Source organism: Macaca mulatta, chromosome 11 (assembly GCF_049350105.2).
Source record: "Macaca mulatta isolate MMU2019108-1 chromosome 11, T2T-MMU8v2.0, whole genome shotgun sequence".
Lineage (NCBI taxonomy): Eukaryota > Metazoa > Chordata > Mammalia > Primates > Cercopithecidae > Macaca > Macaca mulatta.
In genome coordinates this window covers 29,125,035-29,138,825 of record NC_133416.1, presented here as the reverse complement: position 1 = coordinate 29,138,825, position 13,791 = coordinate 29,125,035, and the positions used below count along the sequence as shown (strand labels likewise).

Sequence of the window (13,791 nt, the reverse complement as noted above, 5' to 3'; positions counted from 1 at the left end):
TTCAGCTTCTCTGTCTTGAAATTGTCCTACAAATTGTCTTCTCATAAATATTTTAATAGAGATTAAACATGTTGTGGCTACAAAGGCAGTTTATTCATCTGACTTATATTTGTTGAGCACTTGTAGTGTGTCAGACACTCTTCTAGAAGCAGAGAATATGTGAAGACACAAGGTTCTTGATTTTATTTGTCCATTGAATGGAAACTGCCAGAAGTCGTACTAGGTACTTTAAAAATACTAAGTCATTTAATCTTTCTAACAATGCAGTGAGGTAGATATTTTTATCCTTATTGTTTAGGTATAAAGAAGGAGGCCTGAAGTCACCTAGCTAGGAAGTGGCCAAGCCAGAGATTGAATGCAGGCCAGGAAGGCATAACCACCTACTCTATGGGCACTCCAGAAGCCTGATCTCATAAGCTTACATCTTCCCTGTAAAACATACGTACACGCAGGAAAAAAAAAAAAAAGACAGGAAAATAAAAACTGTGGGTAATCTGACCACTCTTAATATTTTGCTGTGTTCCATTTCTTATATATGTATGTGTAGAAGTGCATGTGTGTGTGTTTAAGCATACATGTATCTTATTGATTGGTTACCACTACATTCACAACACACTGTAAACATTTTGCAGGCCAGTGCATTTTGTTTAATGTAGTTTTAAACAGCTCCACAGTGTTCCATGTCATGAGTTATCTAACTAGTTTCCTACTACTTAACAATGTTTCCTATGTTTCAATTTCATAAACCAGGCTTTAATTAATATCTCTACAACCAAATCTTTTTACAGACCCATGATTATTAAAAAATTACTTAGTGAAGAAAGGTATTAAAACTTTTGGTAAATATTTATGCAATATCCATGTGCAGTCTACGATTTATGAATATGACAAGGATGTTAACAATGTAAACATGCTTTTCCTTCTAGGTTAGTGGATGACAGATGTGTGGTGCACCCAGAGGCCGGGGACCTTGCCAACCCTCCCAAGAAGTTCAGAGGTAAGAAATACATATATATATTTTTTATTGTATGAGCTAAGAGGGAGGATTATTTTTGTGTCTCAAAGTAAGTAATGTTAAAACTTTATTCAATGTGAAACTTTCAGATATAAATATGTTCACTGAAAATTCTTTCAACAATTTTTCCATTGTTTTTCTTTTACATATTGAGGGATTTGCAATGAAAGAATAGTTTTAATTTTTGTTTTGCCAGACAATGGTCTATCTGTTAAAAGGAAATCTTGGTAATTAACTGTGAAAGGCTACTTGTCAAGCCAGTAAATGCAGCTGAACAGTATTTATTTATATACTTCTCTGACAATTATAAATGTTATAGTGTTTCATTGTTAGCTTTTTAATTTATCTTTGTAAACTCAGGAGTGTGGCAATGATGTGTTAGCTTACTTTTTAAAATAGCAGTTTTGATGGTGTGTAATAACTGACAATTGTCTTAGAACCCCTAAGTATAATTTTAGAAATAGCTTGATAATTTCCTCAAATGAGAAACTGATCCTAGTAAGAGATTGATTATAACTCAACTCTTACAAAAGGAGGATTAATGGAATCTATAATCACAGAAAGCTAAAACTAGTCATTAAAAGCTTGCCCAAATCAATTTCATAATTGATACATACTTATAATAATAAAAATAATTTTAAAACAGCATTTATTTTGAACAATGTATAACCATTCATTCTCATAATGGTGAAAAACGGCCTTAATAAAGGATTAAAAACTGGAGAGAGACGGAGGGATTCTCAGAGCCACCAGCCCAAGTGAAGATTGCTGCTTACTGCAATGGAAAAGGGAGACAATTAGCATTGGGTTAATGTTTACCATGTTTTACTCTCTGGGATAGGCATTTTATTTACACTATCTCTTATGGGAATATTTTATTTATTTCATTTTCTCTAGACTGAGATCCTTGCAGAGAAACTGACGTGCACAAAAAATGTCCTTTGAGTTAAATTGGTCACTTTATCCAGATGTCTCCCCAAGTAGAGAAATTTGCGTAAGACAGAATGTGGAAGACAAACTGCCCATTGGAAACATCTGCAAAACCACTCAGTAGGGATACTCTCCTAACCCTGGGCAAGTGAGGTCTTCCTGCAGTAAACAGTTTCCACTGAGGATGGACTTAGAATGAAGCTACCTTGAGGGTAACATGTAGGAACAACCTGCCAGAGACAATGCAGGAAGTGTGTGTGAAATGACCCAAAAGATAAGAGGGTAGAGAAACCCTAATGGAAGGACAGATAGTGTGAATAAAGGTAGATTCGGAAAAGAATGAGCTAGCACATTGTGTAAAGATGAGGAGAGAATTAGGGCTCTGGAGGAGAGATCTGAGGAAACTACCCAGAATGTAGCACAGAGAGATACAAAGAAGGAAAATTTGGATGAGTCATGAAAAGCTTGGAGGATAGGCTGAGAAGTTCCCACAGTATCTAACTGAATTCTAGAACGAAAGACTAGGGAGACTGGGATAGAGGCCATATGTGAAGGAATGTGGGTGAGAACTTGCTAAACTGAGGAAAAACACTCTTCCCCAGGTGGAAGAGGCACATTGAGTTCAGAGCAGTGATGGTAAATACAACCACATCTACCGCTAGACACTCTTTGGTGAACTGTAGACAAAGAAAAATTCTAAAAGCAAACTGGGACAACAAATCTGTATTTGTAGCAGGAAAAAGCATGAGGTTCAGGTTTTGACTATACTGCTTGCTGGCTGTGTCATTTTAAGTAGGTCACTTGCCTGCTTTGAGCCTCAGAGGACCTCTGTCATTGGCTAATGGGAGTAGAAGTGGTTAATAACAAGAACAATGACTACCACACAAGGTTTTATGAGCCTTGAAATATTTCCAGAGAATAAATATAAAAGCATTTTAAGTCATTATACAAATGGGCCGGGCACGGTGGCTCACACCTGTAATCTCAGCACTTTGGGAGGCCGAGGTGGGTGGATCGCCTGAGGTCGGGAGTTCGAGACCAGCCTGACCAACATGGAAAAACCCTATCTCTACTAAAAATGCAAAATTAGCTGGGCGTGGTGGCTCATGCCTGTAATCCCAGCTACTCAGGAGGCTGAGGCAGGAGAATCACTTGAACCTAGGAGGCAGAGGTTGCAGTGAGCCGAGATCGCGCCACTGCACTCCAGCCTGGGCAACAAAAGCGAAACTCCATCTCAAAAATAAATAAATAAATAAATAAATAAAGGATAGTTACCTTATGATAGAAAAGCATAATGCATTTCTATTAAGCATATTTGACTCAACCCTTACATTATTGCCTCTCCAAGAGCAGGATTTTATTTACTTCTTTTTGTGTTTTCCAGGCATAGTGCTCTGCCCATAGTCTGTATCCCTCAAAATAGCCATTAGGTACTTTTGGATGAGACACCCAAACTTTTTCTGGGATCATGTGATAAAACTTGGTTTCCAGGGGTGCCCACATTTCACAGGCGTGAGCCTGGGCAGCCTTGCTCCTCTGTTGGTCAGAATTAATCTTTCAAAGACAAACATTTATGCTTCATGGGTGCCTTTCTTTTCCTCTTTCAATCCACAGTGAAGTGAATTGTTTTAAATTTGCAAAGATTATTTTAGAGTGTTTAAGGGAACCTGGGATAACAGCTCTGTACCCACTAGGTAATTATATGCAGATACTTGGTCTCATATTATTCACTGGGCACTGGTTCAGAGCATGAATCACTTTTTCAGACACTCCATCCTTCTGGTGAAAGGCTGGCTTTTCCTGTAATCCAGTCATTGAGGTCATTATCCTTGCTGGTTTACTCTCATTTTCTACCTCCAGTGTTAGATTAAACCATTTATCTTACTACACTCATCATTGGAAAAGGAGGGTTCTTTCCTATTGGGAACTCAGGGTTCTCTCTTATCTTAAAGCCCCAGCCTTTCTTCCATGATGCATTGTTTATGCAGCTGGATTCTCAAAGAATTCCCTGAACAGGGCTTGCCTCTGCCCTGGACTTCTTAACAGTAAGGAGCAGACAGTGCCTGACCAAATGCCTCATCCTTTTGCATAGCTTGTCGTTATGGCTCTTGCCTTAGGCCATTCTCTGCATGAATATATTTCCCCCATTTTTTTTTTTTTTGGCTTTAAAAGCCATTGCTGTTTCATAGATTTGCCTCCCAGAATCACCATCCCAGCATTTCCAGACTCCCCTGCCAAGTTTCCTGAGCACCCTCCCTTATTGTTACTTTTTAGATAAGGTGAAGAAACAATAGCATATCAACAGTTCAGCTGTACCTCAGTTCCTCTTGCCTCAGCCAGACACATGATATTCTCAAATTAATTTTAAAAGATTTTTGTTTTTCATACTCATGCTATAATTTGTTCAAGCGAATCATAACATTTTAGAGCCAGTAGGCAATTAAAAGTAAATCTAGTACAACTCCAATTTTTTTGACTGTGGCAACCAAGTTCCACAGTGAAATGTTCTTTTGTGTCGCATTACCTCACTTGTGAACTAAGTTTTACCAAATAAACAATTTCCAAAGGGTTATTTCAAACCTGGTGGACAGCCATTTTTGTGTAGAAACCATGCAATAGATTGATACTAACAGAAACATAGTAGCTTTTTCTTATGTGAGTAACATTTCTTTAATGATCAAATATTCTGCATTTTTAAGAGAAACTGTAAACATTGGAATATATGTAGCTGTACCGAAGACTTGTGAAAACCTACAGAGAGTTCTCTTCCACTCTGTTTCCCCTGTTATTTGCATCTCACTGGGGACATTAGTCTAAACTAAGAATTTACCGTTTGTACATCACTACTGACTGCATTTCCAGACTTTAGTCGTGTTTCACCAGCTTTTCCACTAAAGTCCTTTTCCTGTTCCTGATGCCATCCATGATCCTGTGTTGCATTTAGTCATTGTGTCTCCTTAGTCTGCTCTATTCTGTGACCCGGTCTCAGTCTGCCCTGGTTTTTCATGATCTTGATACTTTTGAAGAGTACTAGCTAGGTATTTTATAGAATGTGCCTTGTGTGTCTGTCTGACGCTTTTGTCATGGTTGGACTGGAGTTAAAATTTTGAGACTACCACAGTGGTTATGCGCTCTTCTCTCTGCATCATACCAGAGGGCATGTAATACCAACAGAGTTCATCACAGGTCTTATTTTTTTGATGTACACTTTAATCCTCTTCCCTTTAATAAAGGCAGTTATTTTAATTTTTGATTTTATATTCTTTTGCTTTTTCCTGTTCCTTTCCACCCTTCTCCCCCTTCTCTAGAAAACTCTTCTTAGTATTATTTTTCTAAAAGTCTGCGTATTTATGTATGTGCCATTTCTTTTAGGAGAAGTCAACTTAAATCAACTTAAAGAGAGGTTTATGTCCTTCTCTTACCATCAGGGTGATAAAAGATGGAAGTAGTGGAGAACCCAGGGACCATTTCCTGGAGGATGGAGGGAAGAGAAGACAGCCCCTTCTCCTGGTTGATTAGGTATTTCCCAGTGTTGGGCCATTTGGTCTTGAAATTTCCAGTTCTGAGATTCTCCGATCATTTGTCACTTACCTATTTAATAATGTACCACGCCTACCTTGGGGCCACTTGTAGCAAACAACAATCAGTCATTTTGAAGTAATAAGTCAGAATGCTTCAGGAATTGGAACTAATATAGAGAATTTCTTTGCTGTGCAATGAACACTAAAGCAGGTAGTAAAAATTAGGGACTTGGGGGAAAATGGGCAAAATCTCTGCTTTAACTCAGTTCCTTTTCTTCAAATAATTCAGGGAAGCCCTTTTGAAGGCTGGACCTAACATTTTGCCTCTGCTCATGGAGGTTGCACACTCACATGCATAAACGAAAGTGTGTTCTTGCTAGGCAGTTGCTTTGACTTTATATGGAGTCGAACATGTCAAGCTTGTCTAACAGAGTGATTCCCCACGCTCAGCCCATGATGAATATTTGCTCCATCAGCTTAACAATTGCTATATTGAATTTCTTCAGGTTTGGTGTTAGAATACTTTCAGTTGTTATTGTCAAAGACTGAAACTATTTCAGATTTGAAATCAACGAAGATTTATTGAATATGTAATACATGCTACACTGTACTTGAGGCTTCCCGTGCATTATTATTTAGTCATCACATGAAGTAGAAATTATTGCTATCCTAATTTTGCAGTGGAGAAAGTAAGTAAAAAGAAGTTATGCAACCAACTTAAAGTTGCTGAGCTTCTTAGTGGTAGGACTGGGGCTTAAACCAAGGTCTATGACTCTAGAACTGTTTGTTTTTAACCACTGTGCCATATTATCTATTGAATTAGTCCCACCTATAAATTCTACCTGTTAGTCCTATAAAGTCAGATGGATTGAATCTAATCCTTTTTCCACACAATAGCCCTTTAAGTATTTCTTTAGAATGACCATATTCCTGTGACTCTTTTCTTCTAGTCTTACTTTTTTTTTTTTTTTTTTTAGTTCTTTTAACTGTTGCCAGCTACAAATTCTTTAGGGATTTTTCTGTCTTCATTATACTACTTTGTTTGTTTTATGGTTAGGCTCCTGTTTGTCAATTTAATTCTGAGCCATGTAGAAAGAACTGAACATAGTGCATTTGAGTTTTGTCTAATGAGAACTCCTCACATTTTTGGATGCCACATTTGCAGCCTCTTTAGTCAGGGTTCTCTAATAGGGGCAGAACTAATAGGATATAGTTCTGTATAATAGGATAATAGGATATAAAGGAGAGTTTATGTTATATATATGAGTTTATTAAGAACCTATTAAGAACTAATAGGATCTCTCTCTCTCTCTCTCTCTCTCTCTCTCTGTGTGTGTGTATATATATATGTGTGTGTATATATATATATATATTTAAGTAGTATTAACTCACATGATCACAAGGTCCCACAATAGGCCGTCCGAGTCCCAAAGCTGAAGAACTTTGAGGGCAGGAAGCATCCAGCACAGGAGAAAGATGTAGGCTGGGAGGCTAAGCCAGTTCAGCCTTTTCACGATTTTCTGCCGCTTTATATTCTGGTCGTGCTGGCAGCTGATTAGATGGTGCCCACCCAGATTAAGGGTGGGTCTGCCTTTCCTAGCCCACTGACTCAGATGTTAATCTCCTTTGGCAGCACCCTCACAGACACACCCAGGATCAATACTTTGCAATCAAGTTGATCACTTTAATCCAATCAAGTTGACACTCAGTATTAACCATCACAAGTCCACCCCTTGTCAACTTGAACTCATAAACATCTCCTGAGATCATACATAATCTTCAAATAAAGACAGTAATAAGGTCATAATTATGCCTGATATGACGCAACTATCCTTTGTACAACTGGAAATGCACCAATCCCCGACCCAAATACTATTACATAAAGTTAACAATACTTAAATGCTGATGTAAAGTCAATAAATCTTATGCCACATAATAAACGAAAAAGAGAATAAAATGAAGATATTTTCTTAGTACAAGTTTATACATATATGTACATGCTAAAAATATGTTTTTAGCAAAAGGAGGAGGAAATAATCATGGCAATTACAGTCCTAATTTTTGCAACTAATCATGTGGTCATAACTGGTACTAATGACTACCTTCTTCTACAACCCATTCTGTATTCCTTTTACCTTCAGCAAGCACCTCAGCAGGTCGTGGTTTTTCCCTGGTGAAGTGACCCAAACCTTCATTCCTGAAGGGTCTGGGCCATTTGTAATCCTGCCTGAATTGGGCTGTTGTAGTTTCTCATTGACCTTAATCACAGGGCATGGTAATACTAAGAGATGCCCCAAGGGATCTCCTGTATTTCCTGCATACTCTTCCTTACTTCCATTGTGGAGTAGTAGACTGATTTCATCTTGATAGCCTTGGTCAGTCACCCCAGCTAACACTATAACTCCCTTCTTAGCCTGTTGATTTAAAGGTAAGAGGAACCCAAAGTGTCCAGGTGGCAATCTTAACTTCCAGTTTAATGGAATTGTTGCTGTGTGCCCTGGTGGCAGTGTTCCTTCCTCTGGAGCTAAGACCTCTGGGCCAGCAGAACATAATATTTGAATGAACAGAAAGCAAAAATTTTGTTAGTGGATCACTGTGGGTGGTAGTGAGTGGTGCCTCTTCCATTTCTACCCCTTGATTCCTGGACCCGTGAATCCTGGCTATGAGAGAAATAGTACCATATATTGGAGGCTGATTCGGAACATATACAGCTTTCTGGAGAACTTTGCCCCAACCCTGCAAAGTATTGTCACCTAGTTGGCATTGTAATTATGACTTCAAAAGGCCATTCCACTGTTCTGTCAACCCAGCTGCTTCAGGATGATGGGGAACATAGTAAGACCAGTAAATTCCACGAGCATGAGCCCACTGTTGCACTTCTTTAGCTGTAAAGTGAGTGCCTTGGTCAGTGGCAATGCTGCGTGGAATACCATGATGGTAGATAAGGCCTTCCGTGAGTCCACAGATGGTAGTCTTGGCAGAAGCATTGTGTGCAGGATAGGCAAACTCATATCTGGAGTAAGTGTCTATTTAAGTGAGGACAAACCTCTGCCCTGAGCTGCAACATTAAATGCAGAGTCCCTACTTGGTGGGCTCAAATCAATAAATTCAGCCTGATCCAACTCTGTGTTCCTTCCACCATTATTCCATACCCTTAATATCTATTCCCATGTATTTTCTCCAGATTTCTGCTAATATAAATTAGAAAACTCAAGCAATTCTTTTCGAGTGTAGTGCACCTCCTCATGGGTCTCACTCTGAACCTCACCTCTAGGGGCCTGCTAGGACTTTTGTCTAGTTATAGGTCTAGAAGCAAACAGGGGTGTTGAGGATGGCTCCTGAGGAGAATCTACATTATCTTGCCTGGCAACTGCCTCAGGGGAGCCTTCACTGTTGCTTCAGGCAGTGCAGGGTTTATCAACTCAGACAAACATGGAAAGGCTGGTGGTAACATGAGTTGGGGAGGGGATGTTGCCACTACTGGGGATGGGGAAGATGTTTCTTCTGGCAAACATGGTTCATCAGAGTTTACAAGCTCAGTGTCCCCAGCTTCATCAGGGTCCTCCCACACATCCCCATTCCTAGTTGCAGGGTCCCGTTCTTTTCCAGTCAACGCCCTCACTTTAGCAGTAGACACCTGGCAAGGCTGTGCATGCACTTTTTGTTGCAGGTCAGCCACTTGCATGATAAGAGCTTGTGTCTATTTTTCTACAGTTTCAGCTCTTTCTCTACAGGAGATAAGACTCTTACTCAGGACAATCTTAGCAGATTTGAGGCTCAGTAGCTGCTTCTGAAGCCAGGAGTTAGAATCCCTGAGTTCCTTATTTTCTTTCATCACTTTGTCCAGTGAACTTAGGAGCAACCAACCAACTTCATTAGGTTCCTTGGTTCTCTACATATGATCAAAGGTATTATGTATAGAGTCACTAAACTCCTTGCTTCTCATGAGTGGTGAGTCAGGAGTGTCAAATGCATTTATTTTGCATAATTCTCTAAACAGTTCACGCTAAGGACTATCAGTGTTCTCCATACTATTAGAAGTAGAATCCTTAGCATTTTGGGGTCTAATCATGTTAAGCAGCCAGCTCCAGAAACCCCAAAACCAATGAAAGAACTCCATCCTTAATATTCTGTTCCTCTAGAATCACTCCTGGTACCAAAATCTGTATTAGTCAGGGTTCTGTAGCGGGACAGAACTAATAGGATATATATATATATATCCTGGAATTTTATAAATTACTCTCACTCATATCTCATATGTATATATATGTAGAGGGGAGTTTATTAAGTAGTATTGACTCACGATCACAGGGTCCCGCAATAGGCCACAGCAAGCCGAGGAGCAAGGGAGCCAGTCCGAGTCCCAAAGCTGAAGAAGCATCCAGCATAGGAGAAAGATGTAGGCTGGGAGGCTAATCCAGTCTAGCCTTTTCAGGTTTTTCTACCTGCTTTATATTCTGGCCATGCTGGCAGCTGATTAGATGGTGCCCGCCCAGATTAAGGGTGGATCTGCTTTTCCCAGCCCACTGACTCAAATGTTAATCTCCTTTGGCAACACCCTCACAGACATACCCAAGATCAATACTTTGCATCCTTCAATCCAGTCAAGTTGACACTTAATATTAACCATCACACAGCCCAAGAATCTTGGCCCAAGAATCTTGGGCCAGAGTCCCTGACTCTCCTTTGCTTTTAGTCAACTCAGACTCCTGATGCTTTTTCATTTGCATCTCTGGATTCTGTTTCGTTCCCCCTGTGCTGTGTGATTGGTTCTTTGGAATCAAGTGGAGAACCTGTTACTTTTCACCTTGTTGCATTGGTTCATTGTTCTAGGTTTGTTTTAGCCTAATAAACTTATGTTTTATTCTTTTTCTTTAAATCTTAACTCTCATTCAAATTATTTATTCTAATTCCCAACCTCATGACATCTTGAAATTTGTAAAGTTAATAAAAGGTACGTATTGTGATAATCTCATTTCATGTTATTCTGGTGTTATTGAATATATCTGAGGAGAAATAGATTGGATAGTATAAGTTGGGGTACCTGTGGATCAGACCCTGGAAGACTTGGTAGAGGTAATCTATTTGGGAGGTGATCCCAGGAAGCACAGATGAGGACTTGGGGGAGAATGGGGTGAAAGGAAGGAAAGGCAAGATGGTGTGCATTAGTGAAGCTCAATCCTGGTGGAAGCAACTGAAGTTCAGTCCCACGGGGCCTCTGGGAATCCATGCAGAACATGCCTTAGAACCTCCTACCCAAGGACAGGAAGGCTGGGGCCAACTTCCATCCATCAAAGGTTTTGGTTTGCACCAGAGGGTGTTGTCATTTCGTTCCATAATATGCTTCTGCACTGTTCATACTGTTTCTCCATGTGGCAGGGAGACTCTCATGCAGAGAAAAAGAGAGATCTAGGAAGTTGAGATGGGAAGCTGTTCGCATGTTGGAAATTATCTACTACACTTGTTGGTGAACTTGGGTCTGAGGACGCATGTTCACATTCTTGTGGATCGTCAGAATTTTATCTGTTTCTTTAACTGAAAGACCTGTGATTAGACTGTAAACTGTATGAGGGTCAGGACTGTGTTAGCCTTGTGCTCTGCTCAGTCACCAAGATCAAGCACAGTGTTTAGCATATTGTTGGTGCTGACTTAATTTTTGTTGAATTAATGAATAAAGTTCTAGAAAAGAATTAATTAATTAATTAATTTTTCTATAAACAAGGTTTCACTATGTTGACCAGGCTGGTTTCGAACTCCTGGCCTCAAATGATCCTTTCACCTCAGCCTTCCAAAGTGCTGGAATTAGAGGCATGAGCCACCACACCCAGGCTAAGAACTATAATTTTTAAAGGCAATATAGTTTCAGTTCTGTCTCCAGATGCTTTTTCAGTGTCTTACTACTATCCAGCATGTAACATAGTTGTTTGACTAGTTGTTTTATGTTAAAGCAAGGTGTAGACCTATTAGTTTGTTATAGTCTTAAATTCTACACCTTTAGATTTAAGTTCACAGGTGGATTCTAACAAATCTTTAGTGTAAATAACAGAAGACAAAAACTTCTCCATGTATTAAGTGAAGATGTTTTTAGTAGTTTGTAATTTGCCGCTACTCAAAGAAGTTCAGAAAATTGCAGTGGATTTCCAAGTCAGTAGTTACATGCTTTATACTAAAAGAAAAAAAAAATCATTAAAACTCTCCAGTTGAATGTTGTTGCTATGTTTATCCTGTGTGTTTGTGGTGAGTCATCCTGTTTATAACCCTTACTGCTAATGCCATATTATTAAACTCTTAAGTGGCAGTGGAAATTGGATAATAAGTTTATTCTCCTCCATGAGGTTTCGGAGAAGGGCCAAAGGATGAAATGAGAACACATTGCTTTGCCTCTTTGCCTCTCCTGTCAAAGCTAGTCAGGATTGTAAAAGTGCTTATGCTTTAAATTAGTCTCCGTATTGGGAAGAGGGAAGTTGCTGTGGTTCTGAGTGATAGTAGGACTGTTTTGGAAGTCTCATGAACCACTGTTTAAGGCAGCACTCACACAATTAATTGTGTCTCTGAGTTATGAACAATGTGTGAATTTTGAGTGATTTGTGGCTTTAATTGTGAGATTCGGTTCTCTCCCTTCAGAATAGGAACTGATGGGCAGAAAAGGAACAATCGTGGTGCATGTGGTGTAGTGGGGTAAGAACAGCTCTCCAGTTCCCTCACTTACCCATCCTGTGTCCTGGGGTTAATTTTCCTGAGCTGCAGGCTCGTGTGTAAAAATCTCCCTTCCCGTGGTGTATATGAAGTGAGTTGCGTGTCTAAATTCTTAGTGAGTGCTGAATGAATATCTTTTTTTTTTTTCTGTGAGTATTTTAACAGCCAAGACTATTCAAGAATAGAAAGTCCTAAATATTAAAATTCTTAACTTTGAGTACTTATAACGGCCTTTCTCCATATTAGCCTACTTAATCCTGAATAGCCTTGTTTTACAAATGTGGAAACCACACTTTAGAGAAGCAGCATGCTTAAGTCACATAGGTGGTAGGTGGGAAGGTAGGCTTGTTTTTCAACACTGTAAGATCTTGGGCAGCCATAAAAAAGCATGAGTTCATGTCCTTTCCAGGGAATGGATGAAGCTGGAAGCCATCATTCTCAGCAAACTAACACAGGAACAGAAAACCAAACTCCGCATGTTCTCACTCATAAGTGGGAGTTGAACAATGAGAACACATGGACACAGGGAGGGGAAAATCACATACCGGGGCCTCTTTGGGGGTGGTGGACAAGGGAAAGGAGACTATTAGGACAAGTACCTAATGCATGCGGGGCTTAAAACGTAGATGACGGGTCAATAGGTGCAGCACACCACCATGGCACATGTACATCTATATAACAAACCTGCACGTTCTCCACATGTATCCCAGAACTTAAAGTAAAAAAAAAAAAAAAAAGAAAAAAAAGATCTTGGATACATGTAGCAGATTTATGAAATATACACCATGTGCAGTGCAGTGTATGAAGTAGTTACTACAGCTCAGACGAGTCAGAAACGAATGCTGCTCTCAAGGAATTTATAATCTAATGAGGAAGATAAGATACATATATGTAATATAACACAAGGTAGAAAGTGATAAGGGCTAAATAAAAAGATACAATGACGTGTTGTGGGAGGATGAAGATTTTAATTTCCTGTTTCGAGTGATGAGGAAAGCTTCTTAATTAAGATGGCATTTGGCCTGAAAGATTTGTGCCTGTGGGGAAGGAGAGGTAGATTTTTTGGGCCCAATACGCATCTTTATGAGAAATTAGTTCCTAGGATGATGTTTGGTGTGCCAAGTTTGGTTGCATTTCTTCTTTAAACAGTAATGGAATGGTTAGTATTCTTTTGAGTATAATACTGAGATGAAAGTGCCAAGCCTTTGTCCTAATCCATTTGACCTTCTGCAGGTGTTACACAGTAAATCAATGACAACTAAATGTGACAAGGGTACCACTACTATAAATAACTAATATTTATTTAGTTCTTACTACATGTCAGGTAATGTTCCAGCTGCTTTATATTCTATTAATGCATTTAATCTTTTGCAGCAATATGAGGTATATATTATTATTAAATATTATCTCCATGTATTAAAGTGCTGTGACATAAATGCCCCCAAAGCCCAAAAAACAAACAAGCAGTCTGGGCGCAGTGGCTCACGCCTATAATCCCAGCACTTTGGGAGGCCGAGCAGGAGGATCATGAGGTCAGGAGATTGAGACCATCCTGGCTAACACGGTGAAACCCTGTCTCTACTAAAAAATACAAAAAGTTAGCCAGGTGTGGTGGTGGGCACCTCTAGT

General features: G+C 39.4%; 1 protein-coding gene across 2 annotated transcripts in view; it reads left to right on the top strand.

Moving 5' to 3' along the window:
• ITPR2 (inositol 1,4,5-trisphosphate receptor type 2) overlaps positions 1-13,791 on the top strand; it is a 495,598-nt gene that overhangs the window by 42,691 nt on the left and 439,116 nt on the right. For both annotated transcript variants that reach the window (XM_028829349.2, XM_028829352.2), the window contains exon 2: positions 927-997. In XM_028829349.2, coding sequence (XP_028685182.1) covers positions 927-997 — 71 coding nt within the window. The remainder of the gene's footprint in view (positions 1-926; positions 998-13,791) is intronic.